The 27,501-nt window shown below is 33.3% G+C and overlaps 1 protein-coding gene across 1 annotated transcript; it reads right to left on the bottom strand.

The window, feature by feature from the left end:
• Positions 1-6,601: 6,601 nt before the first annotated feature.
• Positions 6,602-12,368, bottom strand: LOC149233553 (uncharacterized). Its single transcript, XM_089379794.1, has 2 exons — positions 10,835-12,368; positions 6,602-10,558 (listed from the first exon to the last, which is right to left on the bottom strand). Exons 1-2 carry the CDS (start codon positions 11,113-11,115, stop codon positions 10,453-10,455), a joined length of 387 nt encoding a protein of 128 aa, XP_089235920.1. The 5' UTR covers positions 11,116-12,368; the 3' UTR covers positions 6,602-10,452.
• Positions 12,369-27,501: the final 15,133 nt, after the last annotated feature.

The following is a 27,501-nucleotide window of genomic DNA, read 5'->3' as shown; positions in this document are numbered from 1 at the left end:
ATAACTCCTAGGTGAATCTCTATGTGCCTCTTGGTCAAATTTGACCACTACCACTCTAACCTCTTGACTAACCTATAAATGCCCCCAATACATCTCACATGATATCATGTGAAGATGATCTAGAATAAAGTTTCATCCTAAGGGCTAATATAAGTACCTTATTATTATTTGTACTTATTATTTTTATATATAATATATATCTAGCTTACCTCTCGCTAGTTGTATAATTATACAACTAAGTGTGGTGTATTTAAAAATAGAAATAGGATTTTCTAGATTAATAATTGAATTATTAAAAATAATTGTGTATAATTAGTATAAATGTTAACATTCATAGAATATTTTTAGTGATGTACAAGAATAGACAGTCACACCATATCTTCATCTGTTGCATTTTCCATATTTTAATTTTCAATTAAATTTGTACATTAATTTTTTGGCCACTTTTCTTGCCCAAGTTCGATTCCTCATTAGGCCGATTGGAATCAACTTTACATTACAGATGGAACATCAACGGAGAAATTAAGGAAATGTTTAAATTAAGGAAATGTTTTACTCCACAACACAGCCTTCTTATTAAATGTCTCTTTGTTGGAATTCAATCCTCCACTCGCGTTGGTGGTTAGGATGTGGCACCTGGGATAAAGAAACGCTCTCCCTATATCGTGGAATTTCTATGAGGGAGATCAAATATAGGTCAAAATTCATCGTTCATTTTTCCTCTTTCATGTAGGCCGAGTGAGAACATAAAATTTCATGCATACGCACCTCTCTTCATAATGCACAGTTGGTCCATGAACCAGAGAATGCAGTCACTGACATCCATGCCCATTTTCAAGGGGAAGGGGGAATATTTAGATGGTTTGACAGTTCCACCAAGCGTGGTGGTTGCATGTGGTTCAATCCTCATATATAAAAATAAGAATTACCCTACATTTTCTTCTACGTCAAATACGATTATTATTCAATTCTTAATTTGCTCAATCTGTTAATTCAATGTGCAAATGGCGATAAAATAGTGGTAAATTATGGCACGTTGGGAGACAATTTGCCACCAGTAGACCAGGTGGTAACTTTGATGAAGAAGAAGAAAAGCACTGAGAAGGCGATGATTTTCCAAGCCAACATGGGTGCATTAAAAACTTTGGCGAATTCAGGGATTGTTGTAATTATGGGTGTGAGTGATGGCTAATTGTAGGACATATCCTCCAAATCATCTACAAGAAAATTGGCGTGACAATTTTTTTTGGAAAATAATAAAATTATATCCGCTGGCTTTCATATTGTTGGCTTGTGCTTCAAGGATAGCAAACTGTGCAACTGTGCTGCCATATATTAATCCCGCGCTCACCGAAAATGAATAGGTGCCAACTTAGCCTCTGCAGTCATCTGAATGCTAAAAAATATGGGAGACCAATTTACAAACATATCAATTCTATCTATTTAACATTGTATAATTATTTCAGATTCATTGGCAAAGCAATAGGCCGAGTAGTTTTTGCATTTTGTTTAAAATGTACTTGTGTATATCTTTATAATAATTCAAGTTAAAACATCTCCAGAAAAATATAAACTCTCCTTATAGATAATGGCTAACATTGTGGACGCAATCACTTTATGATTTTCTTGAAACAATACAGACCAATGCTCCAAATTCCAATGTTCTTGTTAAACAATCATATTAATGCTCTAAATTCAATTCAATGTCCTTTACTTCATCTTTTCGTAGTTTAAATGTTGTTGTTTTTTTCCGCTTGGTCCAGTAATATGTATTTTTTTGAAGTGTTTTTAAGAGGTTTTTGGAACCTCTACTATATTATTTTTTAAGTGGAAATTACAAGCTTCCCATGTGTAATGTGCACGACAAAAAAAACCCTATAAATCAAATATTGAAAGGTAATAATGTGCACAACAAAAAACCCTATAAATCAAATATTGAAAGGTAATATTTGCAAAAAGACATTGATTGAAATTAGAAAACCCTGTTGATCGGCTATTCAAAATCAGTGGAGACAACCATGGGGTAGTTAATATTTTCAAAATACATTTGATTGAAATTAGAAAACCCTATTGATCGACAAATGAAAATCCGTGGAGATAACCATTGCATATTTGAGACAACGTTAAAAGTCTAGAGATTGAGTTAATAAACCTATTTGTCAATAGGGTTTTAAAACTTTTATTAGTTAATTTATTTGTCAATAGTTTTTTAGAATTTTAATTTAATTATTAATAGTGATTAAGTAAATTTTATATATAATTAATTACAATATTAATTAATGTATTGATATATTAATTAAAATATTAATTTATTAATAATTTATTTATTAATATAATACTTAATTAATACATAATTAATATATAAATATTTAATTATGACATTCATATATATATAACATTACTACAATATTAATAAAAGTAATATAACATTAATGACATATTAATAATATATTAATTTGCATATTTATAATGTTTTAAATATGAATTAAGATATACATTAATACATATTAACTATGGTTGACATGATCAACTATAGTTAATATGGATATCAAAGTCAACAATAGTCAACATGGGCATCCAAGTCAACAATAGTCAACATGACTACCACGGTGAACCACACTTACCACGAGGATCATGGTCTATCTATAGGTGACCTATAGTGAACCATAGTTAATGGCCATCATTGACAATGGAGGCCTATAGTGGATGATCAAGGTTAACCATAGTCAAATCATACTCAAACCATGGTCAAATAATGATCAATCATAATCAAACCATGTTCAACCATAGTCAATCATATTGATCAATGATAGTCAAACCATGTGAAATCATAGTCATACAATCGTTAACCATAGTCATTCAGAGTCAAAACATAGTCAATGATGTTTAACATGGTGAACATGGACAATTGTAGTCAACTATGGTCAACCATAGTCAGGCAATTGTTAAACATAGTCATTCATAGTCAAAACGTAGTCAATGATGTTTAAATAGGGTCAAAATAGTAAACCATAGTCAAACATTCGTTAACTATAATTAAACATAGACAACAATGTTTAACAATAGTCACACATCAAACTTTGAAAACCATGGTCAGCCCATGCTCAACATGACCAACAATAGTTAATATAGTCGAACATGGTCAACCATCGATTAATTATCAATATAGACAACCATAATCTATCATAGAAAAATATGATCAACCATGGTCAAATAGTCAAAGTGCATTCACCATGGTTAAATCATGCTCACCGATACTCAATGTTTATAAAGATTTCATAATATTAATATTAATATGGTTTAAAACACATTGGTTTATTAATGTGGTTGACTATGCTTGACTATGTTCAACTATGCTTAAGAGTCAACACTCTTCAGCTTCGGTCAAACATAATCGCTCATTATTTTATCAATTAATATTAATAATCAAACTTTGTCAACTCTACTTTTACAATATTTAATAAGAGTCAACCTTGCTTCTCATTCTCAGTCAACCATATTCAATTATAGTCAACCACGTTTGACCAAAATCAAACATTGTCAACCTTAGTCAAGGTCATCCTTGGTTGGCCACAATCAAGACTTAAAAATGTTTTATTATACAATATTAATATTAATAAATAGTATTATTATAATAATAATGATTATTATTGTGATGTCGAAATGATACAGAAATCTATCCAACATTGCAATATGACATTACAAAATTAGTCAACCACATTTACTATTGTGGTTGACTATGTTCAACCATGTTTGACTACATTTGACAGTCAAAGCTCTTCAACTTCAGTCAAACATAATCACCTATTAATATTATTGATTAATATTAAAAATCAAACATATTGTAACATTGATATGGTACAAAAATCTATCTAATGTTGCAATGTAACATTACACTGCAATTTATCCAGTGTCTTAATGCCAAATTACAGAATTAGTCCACCACATTCACTAATGTGGTTGAGTATGTTCAACTATGTTTGACTATGTTTGGTAGTCAACTCTCTTCAACTTTGATCAAACCTAATCACTTATTAATATTATTGATTAATATTAATAATCAAACATAGTCAATCATATTAGCCAAAGATAGTCAAACAAAGTCAACCTTGTTCACTCATAGTTGTCCCAAGTCAACGTAACTCAACCATATTTAATTATAGTCAACGATAGTTGACCAAAGTCAAACATTGTCAACCTTAGTCAACTAAGCTCATATTTGGTACAATCAAGATTTTAAAATGTTTAATAATAATAATATTAATATTGATATTAACAAACTTGAAATAATAATAATAATAATATTAATTTTAACTTTAACTTTATTGTTATTATTATAATTGAATATAATATTAATAGTTTACCATAATCAAACTTGGTTGACCAGCATTATTAATAATAATCATAATAATAATAAAATTTACTATATTAACCATATCTAATTATAGCCAATCATGGTCTCTAAAGTCAAATATTGTCAACTTAAACAACAAAAGTCAATCTTGGTAGAAATTTAATAATAATAATAATAAGAATAATAATAATAAGGTTGACTATATTATTATTATGAAACTGCCATAATCAACTATGATTAAGGTTTAATATTTAATAATGTTTAATATTAATATTAATAAAGTTGATCACTACTACCAATAGTAATAATATATTAATATTAAGATTAATGTTGATATTATTATTATTATACATCATTAATACTTTATCACGCTTTAACTTGGTCAACTCTATGTTTACAATAGTCATTCATAGTCATCTTTATTTAATGTAACTCAACCATATTCAATTATATAGTCATCTTTAGTTGCTCAAAATCAACCAAGGTCAACTTTTGTTGGTCATAGTCAAGGTTTAAAAATGTTTATATATAACCAGAGCAATCTACAAGTGGGTCGCTCTTGTATTCACCTTACCGACAAATACCACTATAACCTTTGGGCCCCACACAATCACTAGTAATTGAACCAATCTCTTAGTTTACACAATACTACATATTACAACAGTTGCCAACTTAGTTAGAAGGTAATATTAATATTAATGAAAATGGCTATTATAATTTTAATAATAACAGTTGCCAACTTAGTTAGAAGGTATTATTAATATTAATGAAAATGGCTATTATAATCTTAATAATAACAATAACAATAGTAATATTAAGGTTGATTATATTATTATAATATGACTCAATATGTTATTAATAATTAACAATAATAATGTTATTATTACTCTTAATATTAGGTGTATGAATAAGGTTTAATAAAGTTGACTAATAATAATAATAGATATAATAATCATAATAGTAAGGTTGCCTATATAAGGTGACTATAGTAGCTATGGTCACCATGTTTTACTATAGTTGACAATAATCAATTGTTGTGGCTTGTAGATAACTATAGTCAACATGGTCAACCATCATCAACAATAGTTAACTATATTCACAATGGTTGGCAATAGTTAACTATGATCAACCCATCAACTTTAGTTAGTCATCATAACTCATTGTCATGATGACCAATGATTATGACCAACCATGGTCATCTCTGGGTGACCATTGTCAACCTTGGATAAAGATAGTCAACTCATGTTCAACATTACTAAAGTTAGAATGGTCAAACATGCTCAACCTCAGTCATCAATGGTCAACATTAATGTAACATTGTTAAATTTACTTAACATTAATATGTTGTTACATTAATGGTTGACCATGATCAAATTCGGACAACTTCAGTCAACCATATTCAACCTCAGTCAGCCTTGTTAACCATGATCAAACTCGTCAACCCTCTTCAACCATTGTCAACCATGGTCAACAAATGACCCCACATTGTGGCCCTCAACTAGCTTAACCACATTAATAAATATGATTGATATAAGACCATAAGCATTACTAGTGTGATTTTACTATTATTAATAATATATCAGAAATAATATAGTTATTAGTTGTTGTAATAGATTTCAATATCTAATTAATAATAGATGACTCCACATAAATTTAGGTTTCAAAATTATTAAACCTTCTATACTATAAATCAGTAATTAATTTTAATTAAATTTTTATAAAGAATATTCTTTATTTGTATAATAAATCAAATAAACTATTTATTATGATTTTCTAACTTCTATAATAAAAATTAAACCACCATACAACTATCTTACCATCTTTTAAATATATATGAATTATCTAAACATAAACTTCTCACAATTAATAATATAATAATAGATTATATTCATAAATCATCCACTTTCCACACTGTTTTAAAGTTTTCTATTTATATAATTCAGCGGTGAGTATCACGTAGTGAGAAATGAGATATCATACCAGTTCATAATGTGCAACAAAATCCTAGGTTAATTCTCGGACAAAAAATGGTTGAGAATACCAAACTTCGATGCTGTTGTATTTGAGAAAAATAGATAAAATCTTCTTATGTAACTAAGCACAGCCGAGTTTGTGTATATGTTCTCCTAAGTGGGATCATTTGACGAGTATGTCCGTATCTCTTGAAATGCAGAGATTTTCACAATCCAATCCAAACATAGAGGGGCACGATATTACATTTGCCAAATCACATTGTAACAAGTGGTTTTCAGGATAGTCAGCCTGTGGAAGGCGTCGATAAACGAATCATGCGAGTATTAAGTTGCCATGCATTCGGAGGATTTGCATATATAGGTATAAATAAAGAATCATACACGTGTGTGTATAACGATGTACAACGTTACCCGAGTGTAGAATTCGGGTCAACAATGGCTCAGCAGTTGGGCACTTGGATGGCCCGAATCTAGAATCGGATTACGGTCAGAGCGCTCTGCAACTCTTTGTATACATTCTGAAGCTTCTGAATGGCAAGCTATGATAATACAAATGGATTTGTTGGGTATATCACTGTTGGAAAAAATGGATGTTTGGTTCTAATTCCCATATCTTTTCAGTATATATTCCTGCCGTACTATTTTGTGCAGGGTGGTGTGTTTGGATCTGAAAATGAAGCATACATAAACGAGGAAGCCGGCCATAAACCATGGTGGAAACAGGCGTAAGCACCTTTCCTTTTCTGGTGGAAACCATGATACCAACTGGATCATAGTTCCACCATTTTCCATTAGGTTTTGGTGGCTCCCAATCAACAATTTGAGAAAATCCTGAAACTCATCGACAGAACCATCAATTTTATTATGCCGAAGCAAAGAGTTATCCACCAAACTACGATGCCCATTTAATAAGCATTCCACATAAACAGTTTATAGTCTACCAGAAAGATAACTATAGCATAGACTAATATTATTGCACTCTGTAAACTTTTCTGGATATGAATAGTATGTAATAAAATTTGTGATATCACATACATTTCATTTTGAACATTTCTGGTTCACAAAGGAAAATTTTCATTTTGGTTGGGTATATATATTTCATCTATTCATTTAAAATATGTGATATCACATACATTTCATTTTGAATATCTTCTGGTTCACGCAGGGAAATTTTCATTTTGGTTGGTACATATGTTTCATCTATTCATTTTACATGAGATAAGTGATCCTAGGTTTATGCTGTATAGAGATATCTTCAATTTTTTTTTCCAATTTATAAACTTTTGTAACATGGTAAAGATAACGATGCTTAAAAAAAATCCTTACCACGTTCACCTTTTTTCTTATCATTCCTGACTCAATATTTTAATTCATTTGTAAAGAACCCAACAGCCAAATCATCTTGGGAGTGGAGACAACTCGTGTCACTCTCATTATATTTTTCCTGGTCCTTCCTAACCCAATATTTTAATCCATATGCAAAGAAGCCAAATCATGTTGGGAGAGAAGACAACTTGTTTCACTCTCATATATATCCCTATCCTTCCTAACCCAATATTTTAATTTATATGTAAAGAAGCAAATTATGTTGTGAGAGGAGACGACTTGTTTCACTCTCATATTTTTCCTTATCCTCCTACCCCAATATCTTTAATTCATATGTAAAGAACCCAAATCACGTTGTGAGAGGAGACAACTTGTTTCACTCCCATTAATTATGATTCGGCATTTTTCTCAGAACCTTTTCATATGAGTTTGACCTGTTATTGCGCTCCATTCAAGTCCATTTAATTCAACTGGAATTCATAATTTCTCCATTATTTTACCAAACTTCAGATTTCTGTATCCAAAACTTGATCAAAATCTATAAAAATATACGTAAGTAACATATAACCTTTTCATCTTCCTTTCTGTACAATATCTATATCTCGGAAAGTTACTAAATCCTTACCAAATGGTTTGATGTTTGAATGGGTAGGTTCATAACCTGCCTGAAAGGAGCCTTGGTCTGGTTGTTTTTGCACACTTACCACATGGTTTGACGGTTGAATGCTTAGGTCTAAAACCTACTTGAGAAAGAAACTTGGGCTTCTTGTTTCTGCACACTTACAATAATGATGTGCTCGACTATTTATTGCCAGCAGTCAAGTCTTCTTTTAAATAGCTCAGTCTCTAAATGTTCTGCCAATATGAAATTGGTGGCAGGTAAGGTAAAGCTCACATCACTTAATCGGGGAAACAGGAAGATATGAAAGACGGGAGGATATAGATGTTAATTACATCCTGTATGTTATATAATTAGCATAGGACCATAAGAACCTCCACATGGATTTAAGAAAAACATAGATGTGGAATTATGAAATACTAGATAGTTACGTTTCAGGTTCAATAGTTTTTGAGTAGCCAAAGCGCACTCACCAGAAGAACAAAATAACAATAGTTTAAAGTTTTGATTCCATTAATAACAATGCTTCCATTTCAGGAAGGCAGCGAAGAGCTTGCAAAGTAATTTCTAGTGAACCTTTTGGTGAAGAAAATACTCAGCCAAATCCACAATCACCAAAACCATTTCTAAACGCAACGACTAATAAATCCACCAAGATAATTAGCCTTACTAAACCTTAAACTTTGAGGACATTTGGGAAGTTGGAATACCACCATTTTATGACCAGTGCAAAGGAAGAACGTAGGTCATGTTATCTATGGAAGGGGTACAAACTGTCTTCAAATAACAAACAAAGATCAGACTTGTACTCACTGGAATTCATTTCAAGCTCAGTAATCCAAAAGGGTAAATCCCTCGGTGTAAAAAATCCAATCATAACTCTTGTACGGCAAGTAAAACAGGTGGCAAAACCTGGAGAAGTAGTATACCAGCTAGAAAACCTGGACAAGTTAGTGTAACAGGCAGTAGTAGTTTGGAAGCTTTTCTGGACATACATTCCAGTAGAAATTGGTCACATTGAGGTAAACATTTCTTGAAATCATAAATTTGAGTTGTGAATTCTCTACAATCTGAATGTAAGGAGTTTTTCATGGTGCTAAATCCATATATGAAATAAAAACAGATTTCAAATAACAAAAATCACTATTTGGCCAAAAATAGTTTGGCCAAAAACTCCAGAACTTCTAATAGACAAAGCCATATACCAGCCATAAAATACTGGAAGTAATACTTATTTCCACCAGAGATGGGTCTGCTTGGTTATTCAAAGAAAAGATATGATGCGAAATGAACAATACCCAAAATGTTCAGAGCTTTAATACAATAAGTATCAACTCCAAGCCCTTATACCTTCCTCTCAAATTCTTTAATGAATATTCGGACTTCAACATATAATCGAAAATCCTATGTGAAATATACAAGAACGCTTTCCATTACATCGAGTTCGAGTTGAAGAAGGTCAATATTCTTATGGCGAAGAACTCTTACTTCGATGTGGATGTCTGTATTATGTTTATAACTAGTGAAAAGTTGTATTATTTATAAGCATGCAATGAGTTGCAGATACATCCTGTGGCTTTCTATGGCGTTATCTATCGCAAAAAAAAATGCTTATCTTACTTTTGTCCATAGGAAAACTAAAAACAGAACCACCCAGTTTTTGAAACACTTGGAAGATTATCCATAGTGGCCCTGCAGGAATGCACTGAGAATTGAACTTGGGCCACTGCCTAAACGACGATATACGTAGAAACGTAATAACAGTTTACACGTATTCATAACTCAGCTCCTTTCTAAACTCTCAAATATGGACAATATGATACTTAAATGCAACTGAAATCCTACAATTATAAGAGACTGTCCACACTATTTAGGCAACCGGGCCATGGAAGAAAAATATCGACCATTAAAATATGGTTAAAATTAAGTAATACTGGAGATTACCCTAGCCCAACCAAGGATAAGCGCGTTAACATTGTCTAAGCTCTCACGAATATCTATCTATCTATACATATATATATATATGGCACAAAATAATTGAAGTGTTTAGAGGCTCTTCACGGTCTCACATTTCGCACTTCCATGGAACCCAAAGTTCAGGTATATCTATCAATTTACTGTGTCACTGTGACTAACTCTGTCATGAAAATCTCCCGGATGCGGTGTCATGGCTCACTTTACTATTCCCATGGAATAATTAAAGAACCTCCCATGCAACAGATTACGGCTGTATGATGTTTGCCAATAGAGATTCTGCTTCTTAATCTGTACCCAGTTTTTTCTGCCCTACCAGTTTTAATTACAAACAGAAAAGCATAAGATACAAATTTGAAGCAAATAGTTAAATGAAATTCAAACCGATAACCAAGATTCACAATTATGACGTTACCAGTTTAGTTCCCCAAACTAATCCGAAATCTAGAGGGGATAGTAGGCAGAATATGTGTGTATGCAAGTGTAGTTTCTGGGACTTGATTTGCATACAAAAATCCAATAATAAGTGCAATGAAAACGTTGTAATATAATGGAAATCATGAGAGTAAGGATTGTTCAATATCTCACCCAATGATGCGCCTGAGAGCCTTGAAAGAGCGGGTCTCCGAGGAATCAATGAATCCCAGTCCACTCGGTATTTTGGCCTCAACGTTAGAAATTGGAAGAGTGTTGTGAGGGGAATGAAGCCTGGTCCGACACCATGCGTGACTCTGCCCGCCCGGCTGCTTGTCAGAAAAGTTTTCAGGTCTCGTGCCAGGCTGCAGTCCCCTCACCCCAACTCTGCCATGCCTTCTGCTCGTTGATCCGATCGAATCAGCTCCTCTATTTGCGAGCTGTGTACACTGCATCTAGCCCTTTCTTCAAAGGAAATAAACCGTCAAAAATCCAGGTAATTTTTACAACCTATTATCCAAAATTAATGCCTTGAATCAAGAGCTGCACATGGATGACCAGAGTCACGAGGGCATTTTCTATATGAGCTCCCTTAATGGAAAACCTCACCTCTTACAGTTCATGGCCAGTTTTTCATATAAAAAAACAAAAAGCTGCAAGATACGCACTGCATCGATCTCTGAGAGCTCGGAGAACGAGCTGCTCAGGCCTCCAGATCTGGTGTTAATGCTAGAGCCCTATAGAGTATAGGCTCCATTTGCAGGCAAGAACTACCCTAAAGAAAGAAACCTTTGAATATCAACTGACGATATATTTATGGTTTTTTGATGTGGGTTCGATTGGAGCATAATTGAAAGATAATAACCCTGCTACAGCTGCTGACATTACAAATCACCAATGGGCTTTATTGTATTTTACTTGCTGAATGCCAGTTGTGTGATCAGTAAAGCCATTCTCAGAACTCGTACTTACTGGCAATAATACCTGCAAGTTAATTTGTATGTCTTAACCAGCCTGAGTTAGGGATTGGCTGAAGGTCATTTTCAAACCCTAAGATCATACTTGCCTGAACGTGGATTGCCGTGCAAGTCGAGCAGAGCAGCACCATAAAAAAGGGAATCAAATAAGAGATCCGGCATTCAGCATCCTGCTGCAACAAGCAGACTGTGGTTTAGATTGCTTTTGATATGGGAGAATATTTAGATTAGAATTGTCAATATTTACATGGCCCTTATTCTGTTGCTGTTAGGTGAGGTGGGCGATTAAGCGAGCGCATGTATTCTGCTGGTGGTGGAGGTGGGTTGGATGATTATCTCTCTTAAACAATTGCAAAGGCGGTGCCCTCAACACACGTGCAATTACTGATCCTTGCCTTCAACTTTACCATTACCACAACAACTAACACATCTATTTTTATGTTTGTCAGATGGGCTTGTACGCAAAGAACCAGGGAGAACAGTGGAGACTGGGTTGGGCGACCTACTCTGCCCTTTTCATTTATTTCATGTGGGCAATGGGCATGGATATGGATATGGGCATGGACATGGACATGGGATGGGCAATGGGCATGGCAGCTGTGTGCGCCCATCATTTCTCTTTTCCTTTTCCAACAACGAAACAGAGACGGCCTGGACTGGTTGGGCTGGAATGTCGCGTCTAAGGCTAACTATAACCATTTTTTAAGGCACCGCCAGTCCACCGCCCCCTTTTCATCGAAAACCGCCCGGCCATCCTCATACGTTTGTGCTCGAATCTCCATTATCTTATCTTCCAGCATGCTCGGAGTGCTCGGATCAGGCGGCGGATTGCAAATAGCAAACAGTTTGTTTGTTTGTTAGGTGCCCAATTTATTTATTTCTTGGTGGTGATTTTTAAGGTATGTAGCAATGATGAAGATGGAGGAGGTTATCGTGCTGCCTCCGCAAATAAAATGGCCATACCTAAATCCCAATCCTTTCTCCACACTGAAAAAAAAAAATTAATCTTTTTAAAAGGATGTTTATGCTGGTGGTGGTCTTGCAGCACAGCAAAATAAAATAAATAAACAAGTGTTCCCAATCCTGTATTGTTCATTGCATTTCTTTCCTTGGCGGTTACCAATGGAAATATGGTATGAAAATGCAAATGGTGGTGGCCCATCCGACGTCGTTTGATCATGAATGGTTGGATGAGCTGAACTACAACAACTTAAAGTTATCTTTACTCTGCATTTACCAAGGGCCAATAAAGATGAAATCTCTTTTATAATGAAAAGAGTTTCACTCGAAATATTTTATCTTTTTCTTGGCTGGGTAGATTGAGAGAGGTTACATTTTAATATTTTCAAAGTATCATACGTAATAGATAAACAAATTATCTTTTTCTTGGCTTGGTAGACTGAGAGAGTTTACATTAAAAATATATGTTCAAATTATCTTTTTCTTGGCTTGGTAGACTGAGAGAGTTTACATTAAAAATATATGTTCAATATTTTTAAGTAAACAAATGACACTAGACCACTTCAAAATTATCATTTATGGGTTATAATTATAATTTAGTAAAGTATTTAAAGATAATTATCTTATTTAACCATATACAAATTACAAAATATAAAACAAAAACATTTCTCATGAATATTACAAAATCTAGTTGTTTTAGTGTTATTTTTGGAAATTTTTCGGGTCTAATTTTTCTAAATCCCAGTAAGAATTTATTGAAATCACAAGTTTGTAGGTAACCACTGTACAATTTATGTGTTTTGCAGGTTTTTCAGGGCGTTGAATCCATATATATAGTCAAAAAACCAATTTAAATAACACAAATCAAGATTTCACCTCAAATTTTTCTTCCTACTTCCATAAAGTTCAAAAAATCACTCCAAAAACAACTCTTTACAAAATAAAAAAATTATTAAGACATTTTTTTCATATTCTTCAATGTAGATAATGATAATTCCAAATTATATTTCCAAACCCTTCTTACACATCATTCCTCCCATGATTAATCTCCCTGTAAATACAAATAAAAAAAATAACCCTGAAAGCATTAATAAAAATCCTTCCCATACTCCAATTAAAATACATTTAAAACACTATGCTCATTTACCCATTCTACCACAACCTTTAAATCCATAAATATATTTAGAGAAGCCATCCACACATTCTTAACCAAAGTTAAAATTTCCCTGAATGCAATTAGCTGAGCTTTCAAATTTGTGCTATCTTCTTTAAATACCTAAATATATTTAGAGAAGGAATCCCCACACTCTTAACAAAAGTTAAAGTTTCCCGAAATGCAATTAGCTAGGCTTTCAAATTTGTGCATCTTATTCGGCCCAATACAGTAGTTTAAAACAGTAATGATGAGATGGTTAAAGTAATTGGTCACCCTTACCAACTATTCCCGATTTCTTTTGACTGTTGTGATATTTGTAACACACAGTCCACATCTACAACGACTCAGGAAATTGAAACCAAATTCACTATTCCTGGTGTATGCGGTATCTTGTGCGTTCCATGTTGTACTGAAATACATTTGATTTTCAATGATGACTCATAACAGATACGTAGTGTTCACTCTCAAGAAGAAAGCAGCCGTGACGATAGGTTGACGTACTGAGAGACGACAGGTCTTCGAATTATGACAACCGAAATGGAGTGATGGATTATTTAAGTAAGTTTAATTAAGGGGAATTCATGAGTTTCTCCTTTTCCTTTTGACGCGGTCTCCTGACCAAAGACATTGTCTAGCGTATTCACTTTTACTTTGGGACTAACAACAGGAAAAGGAATCATGTTGGGCCCCTTTGTTATTATTGTTCTCATTCTCATTCTCTAGACTCCCTACCTCATCATATTGCGAGTCGTATTGTCTTGGATGGATGCTCCCCATACGGCCCACCCATAAAGATTAATACAATTTGTGAATACCTCCTTCCTGTTAATCTTCATACATTACGATAGAACAAGGAACTCATTCACTTCTTAAAAGGCATTGTGTTGGCAGGAACTTTGAACAATGTAGAAAAGCTTGTGAGCCAATTGGAAAATGTGAATGTTTTCATGGTTGAATATAGATTTAAGGAACTTTGAACAAGGTAGAAAAGCTTGTGGGCGAATTGGAAAATGTGAATGCTTTCCTGGTTGAATATAGATTTAAGGAACTTTGAACAAGGTAGAAAAGCTTGTGAGCGAATTGGAAAATGTGAATGCTTTCCTCGTTGAATATAGATTTGGAAAATGTGAATGCTTTCCTGGTTGAATATAGATTTATTTGTCTATTTAGTAATGGAGGAAATAATTGAGGGATAGTGAAATAAAATATATTATTAGTATAGTTGTTTTATTAAATGTGGTTGATATAAGTTAATAAGTATTATTTTGTATTTTTTATAAATTTATGTATTTATAAGAATTAATTTGTTATTTATAATTTGCATTGTAATTTTTTTGTTACACTCTAATCGCTCTTAAGAGGTAGGAAACATGTTCCAATGGTTCCCGTGCTTCTGGGAGCTCTAGAATTGTATGGGAACATTACCTTTTCAACGGGAGTTGCAATGGAAGCTGGGAAAGTTTTGGGAGCTTTGAAGACTGTTTTTTTAGTTCCAGAGTTCCTTGTGGTTGGGGAATACAAAGGCTGTAGAGAAATATGTTGAACTGCCCACAAAACATGAGCCTATGTTGAAACCTTGGCAGGAAGAAAGACCAAAGACATCATTAACATCGATAACCTTAATTGAGAAACTTCTCATGATGGGTTAAGGAAGCGTGTGGCATCTAGACTTAAGGGCGATATTTGGGATGTCATGCTGATGAGTATTTTTTGTTATTGTTTATGTATATATATATCGCAGAAGATTGTGTGTGCATATTGTATGTGGCATTCAATGCTTAAACATTAGAGTTGTTTTTTCACTTAAGATAAATGATCATGAACTTGCCATGTTATATATATAAAAGGGAAAGATGAGACACCCAAAGAATATATTTATATATAAGAGAGATTATATATTTATTAGTTATATATTTAAATTGATTTGAATATTTGAATATTGTGATTCAATATTAATTTTGATTATTATATAAATTATATAATTAAAAAAATAATTTTTATTTTTATATTTTAAATTTTTTTATTATATAATATTATCACTCCTGATTAGTTGTTTCCTGTAAATTTTGGGGAAACCTCTAGCCGTTCCGGGCACCGGTACCCAAGTTCCCAACGTTCCCACATTTGAGAAACTCACGCAACATATGTAATTTCATAACCAACCTAGATCTATATTAACCTTTAACCTATCAAGCGCGGAGAAGGATCAAATCTTTTGAGAAGAGTTTTGATCCCTCTCAGATCTTTTGAGAAGAGTTTTGATCCCTCTCAGCACTTGATAGATCCGGGGTTAAAATGGATCTAGTCTAGTTTTTATATACACATACCATATCTATGCTAGTTTTTATATACACATACCATATCTAGGTTGGTTTTTATATACACACATACCATATCTAGGTTTGATCCATCTCTCCCTCTTTCTCTCCTCTTCCTTTCATTTTTCCCTCGTGCTCTACTCTCTCCCTCCCTCTGTCCTTCTCTCTCTCAAGTCCTTGTTGAAAGTAATATTTCTATGTCATGTATAGTTGTCATTATGAGTTAGGAGGAGTCAATCTAGAAGTTGTTGATTCCTATATTATGAGTTGGAATCATAATATAAATGTGTCAAAGTAAGTGTATTATGTCCTATATATAATGTTAGCGAGACAATAAAATAATAATGTGAGATTTGTGTTCTGCAAAATCTCTCTTTATGCACTCTCCTAGTTTTCTATCATGGTATTAGAGCTCATCTAAGCCCGACTCTCTCATGAGAGGGCTCAGGAAAATGGGAAGGTTTGAGGGTTGATCCATAGGATTGGTGTGTAGATAGTAAAAGTAGATTACCGCATTCTATTTCTTCTGTGTTTTGTGTCAAATTTATGTGTGTAGATTTGTTTCTTGTGTAGATTGGAGTCCCTTTGGCAAATTGATCATTGTGGCATGACAATGGTGGTTTCATTCAATTACAGACAATGGTGGTTTCATTCAATTACAAAAAAACAGAAGCACAGACCGTAGGATGATAAGTGAAGTTATATATGAATCCAAATGAAGAATAACCGCCTAATCATTTATTGTTGCTCCTGCAACAATTGGTTTTGGAGACCTGAAAATTTCTCTGGTTTCCTGCCCATCTACTACTCGCTTCTCGGAAAAACAATTATTGTACACTTACATAACTCCTTTAATTAGGATTTAAATAACTTCAGTAGAGATGTTGGGTTGTAGTTTTTGACGGAGAGATGGTGGATTTGTCATATATTTAGTCAGGCAAGATCAGATTGTTGGTGCTCATGCTAGCTCGCTCTCGTCCACTATGTTAATCAGGGCCTGCATCGAATGCGTATCTGAGAATTAAACTACGGGTTCATATTATGGATACGACTACATGAATCGTGAATGAAGAGGGATTGTTGCATTTTCCAGATTGGATGCGATCTAGATTTGATATCACTTTTATCACTTCGCTTGACGCGAAGGAGCTCCAAATATCGCTTGTGCAAATGGAAATATATTATATATTTCATGGTAAAGACAATCACAGAAATAAAGTTCCGTAATTCACGAGAAGGAGCAACAGAATTATCTTAAAAGAAAAGTAGATATGAATAGATCGTTGCAACCTTAATGATTTTAATAATGGATACATTTGACGAGTTCAATGCTCAAATTTATAGAGGCCTCACAACGTTAAATTAAAATGTCAATTATGGCATTGGATGTGTCGTAGGGCTGAGAGTTTCAATTTGCATTTGGAAAGGAGTTGTTAATGCTGCAACCAGAGCCAAATTTGCATCTGCATAAACGTCTCTCACTATCCATGGTATCAAATATGTTAGCGACATTTAGATGCCATGGTTGCGGTATGTTTTCATGTGTACATTTGTTCCTGATTGTAGATCTGGAGTCTAAATAAAATTTCTCAGTTGAACATATGAATTGTGTGTGGAACAATGTTGTTTTTAATTTATGATTGTTGTGTTAATGAGATTTTACAAATGATGCAGAACCACAAAGAACATGACAACTATCCGGCGGACTAATATGGCCTGTCGTGTTCTGGGAGCATTAGTCATAGGTAGTTCTTAATAAGGTCAAGATGGTGTGACCCGTCGTGCTCCGGGAGCTTCAGCACTAGTTATTTTATAAGGTAAAGTTATAGAATTGTTTGTTGTATACAAAATGTTCTCCTAGATAACTGATGAAGGCTGCGGAGGGTCATGGATTCATATATGGTGGTAGTTCCATAGGATTTTCAGTATCGATACTGACCCCTTGCGCTCCGGGAAGTTGAGAAGCATCAATTCTACAAAGCACATCAACGATGGTATGAAGTGATTATGTCTTAAATGAATCAAGTGGGAAGCTTGAAATTGTGGTGAAGAAAAGAGCATAAACTGTGAGATTTCAAAGTGTATATGAGTGTTAGTGATGACCATATTAGACAAATCTGACAAAGATTCATTTATTATTGTAATAGGTGTTTTCAATGTTTTCCATGTAAGAATTAAGGGAGGGTGTTGGATGTAATACTTCCATGTCATGTATAGTTGTCATTATGAGTTACAAGGAGTCAATCTAGAAGTTGTTGATTCCTATATTATGAGTTGAAGTCATAATCTAGATGTGTCGATGTAAGTGTGTTATGTCTTATATGTAATGTCTGTGAGATCAATAAAATAATAATGTGAGATTTGTGTTGTGCAAAATCTCTCTCTCTCTGTTCTCTCCTAGTTTTCTATCAATCCTCTCTCTCTCCCTTCTTCTCTCCCTTTATCTCCCACCTCCATTTGTTCCTCCCCTTATCTCTCTCTCTACCCTCTAACTCTGTCACTATCTCCCCATGTTAGAAAATTAGAAAGGCCAAAATATTTTCTTATCTTGATAATTACTTGTGATTTCTTAGTATTCTTATTATTTTCTTTCATGTCTTCTTTTATCTCCTTATCATAAAGCAATTACCAAGACACAAATGCATCAAGGTCAAAACGACAAAGAAACAGGGTGTAGGCTCTCAAGTTAGAGAAAAACATGTCTCCAAGGGGAAAACCCAAAATTTATCTTCTCTCCCTCAAGAACCAAATCAAATGAGACAACCAAGACCCTTTGACCAAGACAAAGGCCTACTCCAATCCACAAAGTCAACCTTCCAATAAAGTCCTTCCGAGACGACAAAATTTTTCTTCTAGTCAACAAATGTTAACCCTCTTCAATCCTGCTTCAATCAAAGAATTTGGCCCTATTGCATCATAATTTTGGCCTCTACTATAGATTTGCAATTTTCGACCCTTCCTACAACTCAAAATATTCACATCTATGATTTAGAAACAAGAAAAATTCATTCTTTCCTTCGCTAGGGTTCCTCCTTCCTTCTCTAGGGTTTATCTTCCTTTACCAAACCTTCTTCACTCCTTCATACCTCTTTTGTTTGCAAATCAAACTTCCTTCCTTGGATTCCATAATAGGTTGAATTCGTAGCTTATATATAGTGGTTCGATGAGTTTGAGTTCCCTTCATGAGGCCGATTTGACAGTTCTTGAGATCGACTTGGTGGACAAGGCACAAATTACATTTTTGACATAATATTAAATTTCTTCTTTGATATAGTAAGCCCAAGAAGGGTCTAATACAAGATGAGAATAACATGACTCATGATCCAAACCCTAGAAGCACACAATGGGTGCTTTGACCTATAAATATAATAATCTGAGCGTGAAACCCATGCTTATAAAATACTATTTTTCTTTTCTTTTACAAATTTTTTTATTTTTACAAATACATAATAACTACATCAAGTCAGTAGTTAGACAACAATTATGAAGAATGATACTATTTACATTTTCAACACCACCCCTCTCTCTCCTTCTCTCCCTTCCCCTCTTACCCCCGCCGCCCCATCTCTATGTCTCCCTCTCTCTCTTGCCTTTCTATCCCTATCTGTCCCCTCTCCTTCTCTCTATCTTGCCTCCTCTCCTCACTCCCTCTCTCTCCATCTCTCCCTTTTCACTCCCTCTCTCTAGCTCTATTTCTCCATGCCTTTTTTCTTCCCTCCCTCCCTCTCTCTTTCTTAGCCCTCACCCTTTCCGTCAGTCCTCCCCTTCCCCCCTCTCTCTCCATCCATATGATGAGAATTTTCGCTCGATGTAATTAATGTTATATATAATGTCTAAAATATTTTACATTTTAATTTTTTATTGTGAAAAGAGTTATCGGTTTTTGGCATGTGGTATTAATAAGCCATGGTATTGACCCATGATATTATAACAAAACAAAACCTACTTGCATGTTAATAATATCCATGGTAAAGTGGGGGTGGATATCCATGGTTAAGAAATTTGTTATATTGTAAGTTTATTGAAAGTATCAAGTTTTTATGTGCTTATTAATTAGATTTAAATATGGTTATTGAAACATTATTAGTCCCTGCCAAGATCAATTTGTTTGTTGATCACTATTAGTTTAGTATTGAACAATGCAAACTATGATGTTCAACTTTGAAAAATAAATATTTATTTTTCAATATGATTGGACCATAACTTGAAGGTCTTATTGCAACCTTTGCAGAATATAATGTTATGTAGATAAATACCTTACATATTTTATGCCACAATTTATGGATATGGTTGCAATATTTATCATGATTTTTAGATATTTGAGTAGTGATTTTTTATTCTTAAGCTTTGCACAAAAACCATCCAAAGATAAAATACTTAAAAATAACTTATACTCAAGTGAATAACGTAAACCATCAATTATGTCTCAAAGTAAAACAAGTGTTATGTTTAAGTGGATATTATGCTTTTATGTTAATGGTAGGTGTATATTTATTTCAATCTTGTCCCTATTCAATTTTCAAGGATTTTAATTTTAGGTGGTTTTACTATGAAGATTAACAATAAAAAATCATTGCACAAATATTTAAAAATCATGGCATAAATATTGCAACTACATCTACGAATTATGACAAAAAAATATGAGGGAGTTACTCACATGGCACAAATGCTATAATAAGGCCTTCAAAATTATGGTCCAATCAAATGTTTGAAAAATAATTTTTTTAATAATATTGAAAAATAAATATTTGTTTTTTCAAATTTAACCATTATAAGTTGCATGGGTCAATTCCTAACTAATAGTGGTCAATAGACAAGTCCATCGCTATAGTCCTTCCTTAACCTTACATTTATGCCTACACATCTACCCCTATACTGAGCTGTGATAATTTGCATGGTAATTTCATAATTATGTCATGTTAAATGGTTTAACCTTACATTACTAAGTTGTGATAGTTTGCATGGTAATTTCATAATTATGTTGAGAGACTCCTCTCTCTTCGAATACAATTTTCAAAATTTTAATTTAATTAAATTATCAATAATTATTAGATACTTGATTAATTAATAAAAATGTCATATGAACATGAGTTATGAATATGTAAGCCTTTGGTATAAGTGAGCTATGGTGTGTCTATTTTGGAATAGAGCTTCTAGAATTTTAATTTATCATTAATTTTTACATTTGTTTTTTTTTTAAATGTGTATATGTTTAACTTATATATTAAGTATTTTTGTGCCAAAAGACGCTATGAGGCTAGTATAGAAGAGATGATGTAACCTCATGTAAACATTTTGACTTTGTTAAATTACATAGAAATAGAAATAAAAACATAAACTTATAATTAAAATAAATTTGAGGCAAAATAGTCAATTTAGAGTTGGAGGTTTTTGGACTCGAGTTTTGACAACCCATGATTTTGCCAATGGTATATATATGAATAATCATTCTACTAACCTAGATCCATCTTAATTTTGATCTACCAAGTGCTCATCGCTATAAAAAAAAAAAAAAAAAAAAAATTTGATCCCTTACCACAGTTGCAAAAGTAAACTTTTATAATAACAAAAATTTATATTTAAAAACATAAATATAAAATAATTTGACAAAATCGGAGAGAGAGAGTAAACCAGAAGATACATATGGAGTGTGCGTAACGGAGTTGCCCTGAAATTTTTGGGGAAATTGATTTAGTACCTCACTGGACACATTGCAGTAGTAAACTAAGCATTCATTCTTGTTCACTTGAGTAACAAGAAATGACGTTTTGGTGCGGGCATCGTCCACAGCCGCCATGCTGCAACAGAAAACCAGAAACGGACTCTCACTGGAAGCTGAAGGCGTTGAAACTCCATTACAAATTGTTTTAGGTCGAACAACTGATTTAAAAAATATAGATGCCAAAAGGGAATCTAGATTGCTATTGAAGTTTTTAATTCAACTTCCAGAATAGCGTGATAGGGTGATAGAAACAACGCCAAAGGTGACTATCATGAACGGGAGTTACTTTAGGAAAGAAATCGTGAACGAAAAGTAATGCATTCATCATTCTATTAAACGAAAAAGCAGAAAAGAGATGTTGGAAGGTACCATTTATTATTTTATCATAGTACGTATAAATTAATTGGTTAGTAAATGATGATAGGTATCAATTAAAAAGAAATATAAAAATATTTTGGATCATAAATATATATTGGAATTAAACATATATACGATTGAAAAAATACATGGAGTAAAATTTTTAACTATAAATATTTATTTTTCTTAATTATGGTGATTTGTAAATAAATTTTGTTATAATATTATAGATCAATATCATGGCTTATTAGTACCACATGCCTAAAAAGCCATAACTCATTTCATATCAAGATCTCATTTATTATTTTATCATAATTGTGTATATAAAGTAAATGACTACTAATAAGTACCAATTCAAAATAAATATAAAAGTAAATGACTAGTAAATATTGATAGGTACCAATTCAAAAGAAACATAAAAATATTTCTAATGAACATATACAAGAGTTAAACATATATACATTGAAAAATACATCTAACAAAATTTTTAACCATGCAAATTTACTCCCTTTAACCATGAAGACTTTTAATTTGTGAATAGACTTTTAATCTTGGCTTATCAGTACCAAAGGCCTAAAAAACCATGACTCATATCATATGACACTTTCTCATATGATATTTTTTTAATTAATCAATTAAATTAAAAGGGTTAGCAACTGCAACAGTGATTGGACATGACCATGTTGTAGCCTCAACAATGTCGAACTTACTAAAAAAAGGGTTAGCAATTGAAAGTGCATAACTACTTTTGAGATAAATATATATGTGACTAATACTAAAAATATTCTTAAATATTCCATGGAGGTTAAATCTATACTATTTACCTTATAATTATGCAAACATAAATTAAATGGTTGATAAACGCATATAGACATTAATCCATAATAAGCATTAAAAGTTAAAACACTTAGTGATGCATGTTGGGTTGCTAAAATTTAAAGAGATTATAATAACTAACTAAATTATAACTTTATTTTAAATTATTATTATTAATAATTAAGAACTAATATATAAGTTAAATAAATATAGATTTAAAAAAACAAGGAACAAGATTCTTAATCATGGACATTTACCTTCATTTCATGCAGATTCTTAATATGTAAATAGATGTTGTTACAACACCATGGCTATTAATATCACATGCCTAAAAAATCATAACTCTTCATAGACGTTGTTACAACACCATGGCTATCAATATCACATGCCTAAAAAATCATAACTCTCTCCATAGACGTTGTACAACACCATGGCTATTAATATCACATGTCTAAAAAATCATAACTCTCTCCATATGGCACTGGTTCATATGGCATTTTTTTAATTAATCAATTAAATTAAAAGGTAAAAGGAGCATAACTACTTTGAAGATAAATCTCAACCATTACTATAAATATTCTACAATATTTGATCAAGATTCCCTACTATCCACCTCATAATTATTCATAATTATATTAAAATTCTGAAACTATTGTATTCTCCTTATGTAATTCACATCATGTATGATAGTTTATATATATATATATATATATATATATATATATATATATATATATATATATATATCATTGTTTTTGTGTTGTTAATAAATGCAATTCTTAATAGTAGTTACAAATCAAAGAGTATTTCAAAAGCAATAGTATGTTCTTTTTGTTATTTTAATTAAATTGATTAATTAAAAAATTATATATATATAATATATATTTATATATATATAGTCTTAACAATGGAAATTTACACTCACTTTACTATGGAGATTATTGACCTATAAATGGGCTTTGTTACAATATCATGATTTACTAATACCATGTGCCAAATACACCGTCATTTATGTTCACATAAAATTTTCTAGTTAATCAATTTAAGTAAAAGAGAATAACTAATTTTGAGATAAATTTCAATCTTTGATTTTTGACTACTATTAAGAATATTTTGGAATATTTAATAATAATTAACTTAAAATTATAGTCATTCCAAAATAGACACTTGTCAATATAATCATAGAAAAATTCAAATATGTATTTTATTTTTTTCAATAAATGATTTGATATTTATAGTTAAAGTTGAAAAAAGATTGATTTAATCTTCCAAAATTGAATGCAAACCAACAAAATTTCAACTAAAAAATAAGGTAAAAATCAAATTTCTCTCTCTAGGTGCAAACCTCAACACCTTTTGTGTGAATTTTAATTACCCTAAAGTGGCTTCCATCCTTAACCCTTCCCCATGAAATTTGAACCTATGACTCTATATAATATCCCTCAATGAATAGTAAACATTTCGATTCACTAAGTTACTTGGAAAATGGTAAGTTACTTGGCAAATGGTAGGCTATGCTAGGTATGAATAAGTGATAAACATAAATGTTTATCTTTCTAAATTTAATTAATAAAATTGTTTGAGTTCAGTCATAAAAATATGGGAAAAAGTGCTAAATGAAAGTTTCACTTATGATATAGTTAAAAGACAATTATTCCTATCCCTAGAGATAAATAATCTCACTTGGGAAAAGGGAGCCAAGAGGGTGAGAGGGAAGAAAACCTGAGGCAACCTTGTGAACTTGGTACCTGGTTGGAGGAGGTCCAAGAGAGGATAGTGAAGTTGTAAGCTTGTGATGCTCAGAGAGGATGTTGTTGAGGGAGGCATGATGCTATCAAGTAAGGGATTCTTGAGCTCGTTGACCAATGGAATCCAAACTGAAGCTCGTGTGCTCGGTTTTAGTTGTGAGACTGAACTTAGTGGGGTTAGAGAATGTCTAGGGTTGGACCTAATATGGTCTTTATCAAAAGAATGCCTGGAAGCACAGCTGGATCGAGGGTAGTGGATATTGTACTCATTGGTTGGGTGTAGAACTCTCTTTCTTGGTGTTTTTGTGGTACGCTAGATAGTTAAGGAAAATATAAGTAGTTTTGGTTTATTGTCTGTAATGTATTGCTTTTATTCTATTTGAAAATGGTTCCAGTTTATATAAAAATGTATTTTTCTTTAAGTAAATGGCAACTCTGTTGAATTATTACAAGATATAATTAATAGTTCAAACAAGTCCAAAACTTTAGACCAAAGTTAGTTATCAATCCAAGCCGATTGTCCAACATCCTAGAAGAACAGTCCTAAGTCTAGCAAAAAAAATCTCAAACATTTAGGGAAGTTCCTTGTAACCACCGCTCCCACATTTACCCAATGTCACTGGCCTGCTAGGGTAAACATGAGACGAAGAGATTACTATGACATGACCCAAACTCCTAGCTACATTTAAGGAAGTGGGGCATACAAATGACCACCAACTAACAACTCACAACATTCCACAGGGCTATAAGGACACTCAGGTGCCAAAGAACCACCGTAGGTGGGAAAACTCTTAGTTGGGGCTCCCTTTCACACACTTTAACCACCAATCACATGCATGAAAAGGCCTCCATGTGGTTATAGGCCTCCAACCGCATGCACAAGCTTGCTTGGGTGCAGTTGTGACCCAAATTGTCCAGTTCAGAGGGTGCGGACCCGAGATCTTAGCCTAAATTCCAGGTCAGCTTCCAGAACACTACCCAAAAATTACTAAGAATTCTCAGAATCATTAATGACATCAAAACATTGCTAGAGATACAAACTTGAAGGAAAAAATTGACCTAGACTACCTAGAACATAGTAGACATTTCGTTAAACACATGGCAAACATGTAAGCTACAGGTCATGAGTGCATATCTAATCATAAAAGCCTAAGATTCATCTGAGAATCACTGAGAAGGCCCTATGCCCTCTCCACATAGATGCAACAACACTTATTAGTCAATACATTCATCAAATGATCAATATCTAAACAATTCATGACACATGACCCATAGGAGATACACATCATATGAACAACATATAACCACAATGTAACCAACATATAAACCATGGAAACCCAATCATAATATCAACAACATATTGCCAACATATATACATGAATGACAATAGAATAATAGATCTTATTAACATATGAAAATACCAACCAAGTAAGGGACTTCCATGTACCACCCAACAATAGATTGGGTTGAACCAAATCTCTCTTTCATGCAATCATCCTCGTGCCATATTCCAAACATGAATGTGAGATCTCATGGAATAAACCAATCGAAACCAAACCAGGGCTTCTAGAGGCCAAACCACCTCAACCCTCAGCCATTGATTCCACCTCGCGATCGGACATCACTAATTCCAACTAGATCGGTCTCCATCCAACTTTTCTAGGGCTCTAGGAACTAGTAACTCAACCCACAACCTTCCAAGGCTCTAGAGTGTTTATCCAACCCGACTTTTGGGACTAGTAATTTAACCCACCAAGGCCTACAAAGCATTTTTCCCAACCTAAGATTGAAGACTAGTAATTCAACCCAAGATGTTCTAGGGCTTTTAGAGTGTTTGTTCCAACCCAAATCCATAAGGAATCATGAGCACCAACAAGAAAAAAAATCAAATGGAAAAACACACAACACTATGGTTATCCACGGAATGACATGGTGTTATGCTCTTAACCTGCAAAATAATACCTAGATACAGAATATGCGAAGAAGAGATACCCAGAACACAGAATATGCGAAGAAAAGATACCCAGAACACAGAATAGCAATGATTTTATTATTCAAAGAGCAATGTTCACATGCCTCTTCGAGGGGGCAACCTCCAATAGAGCAGAGCTTGATTACAAAATAAGACACGATGCTCCTCACAGGGAGTCTCTATCCTTTATATATGACTCATACATGCAATACCACGGGCCAATACCGTGGGTTTTATTAATACCATCTATCTAATACTATGGCCCATTTGCAACTAACTGTGGTCCCGTCATTAATTGCAGGTTAACCACTTACAAATATTAATATGGGCTTTATTGACTCTTGACTATGACGTGATCCCATGACATAAATAAGGGGGTTAGGGTGGGACCCTAACATGCCCTCCCCCTTAATACTAGCCTTGTCCTCAAGGCTGAAGCTGCGGAAATTGCTGAAGAATAGTGGCTGGTTCCCAAGTTGCATCTTTCGGAGAGGTGTCTTTCCATTTGACGAGGACTTCCTTAATCATGCGGTCGCGCAGGTGCTTGTCTCGTGTGTCTAGAACCTGTTCGGGTTGAAGCCAGATTGACCCTTCTTCGTCCAATTCAAGTAGACTGGTTTGAACTCGACAATTGTTCCCAATCACTTTCTTGAGGCACGAGACATGGAAAACTGGATGGATTTTTGCCGTAGGTGGCAAAGCCAACTTGTAAGCCACTTCTCCAATGCGCTGAAGTACTTGGTATGGTCCGTAGAATTTTGGAGAGAGCTTTTGACAACCCTTGTCTTTGAGTGATGTTTGCTTATATGGTTGCA

This window comes from Pinus tabuliformis, chromosome J, assembly GCF_031772625.1.
Source record: "Pinus tabuliformis cultivar Carrire ecotype Pingquan chromosome J, CPIR1, whole genome shotgun sequence".
NCBI lineage: Eukaryota > Viridiplantae > Streptophyta > Pinopsida > Pinales > Pinaceae > Pinus > Pinus tabuliformis.
Note: the sequence above shows the minus strand (reverse complement) of the source record. Positions and strands in the feature narration are given on the sequence as shown.

Excerpts from the sequence above, each read along its gene's own strand:
- LOC149233553 (XM_089379794.1), bottom strand. The coding sequence starts at position 11,115 with ATGCAGTGTACACAGCTCGCAAATAGAGGAGCTGATTCGATCGGATCA. Across the intron at positions 10,559-10,834 it reads GCTCTCAGGCGCATCATTGG|GGCAGAAAAAACTGGGTACA; the intron begins GTGAGATATTGA and ends TAAAACTGGTAG.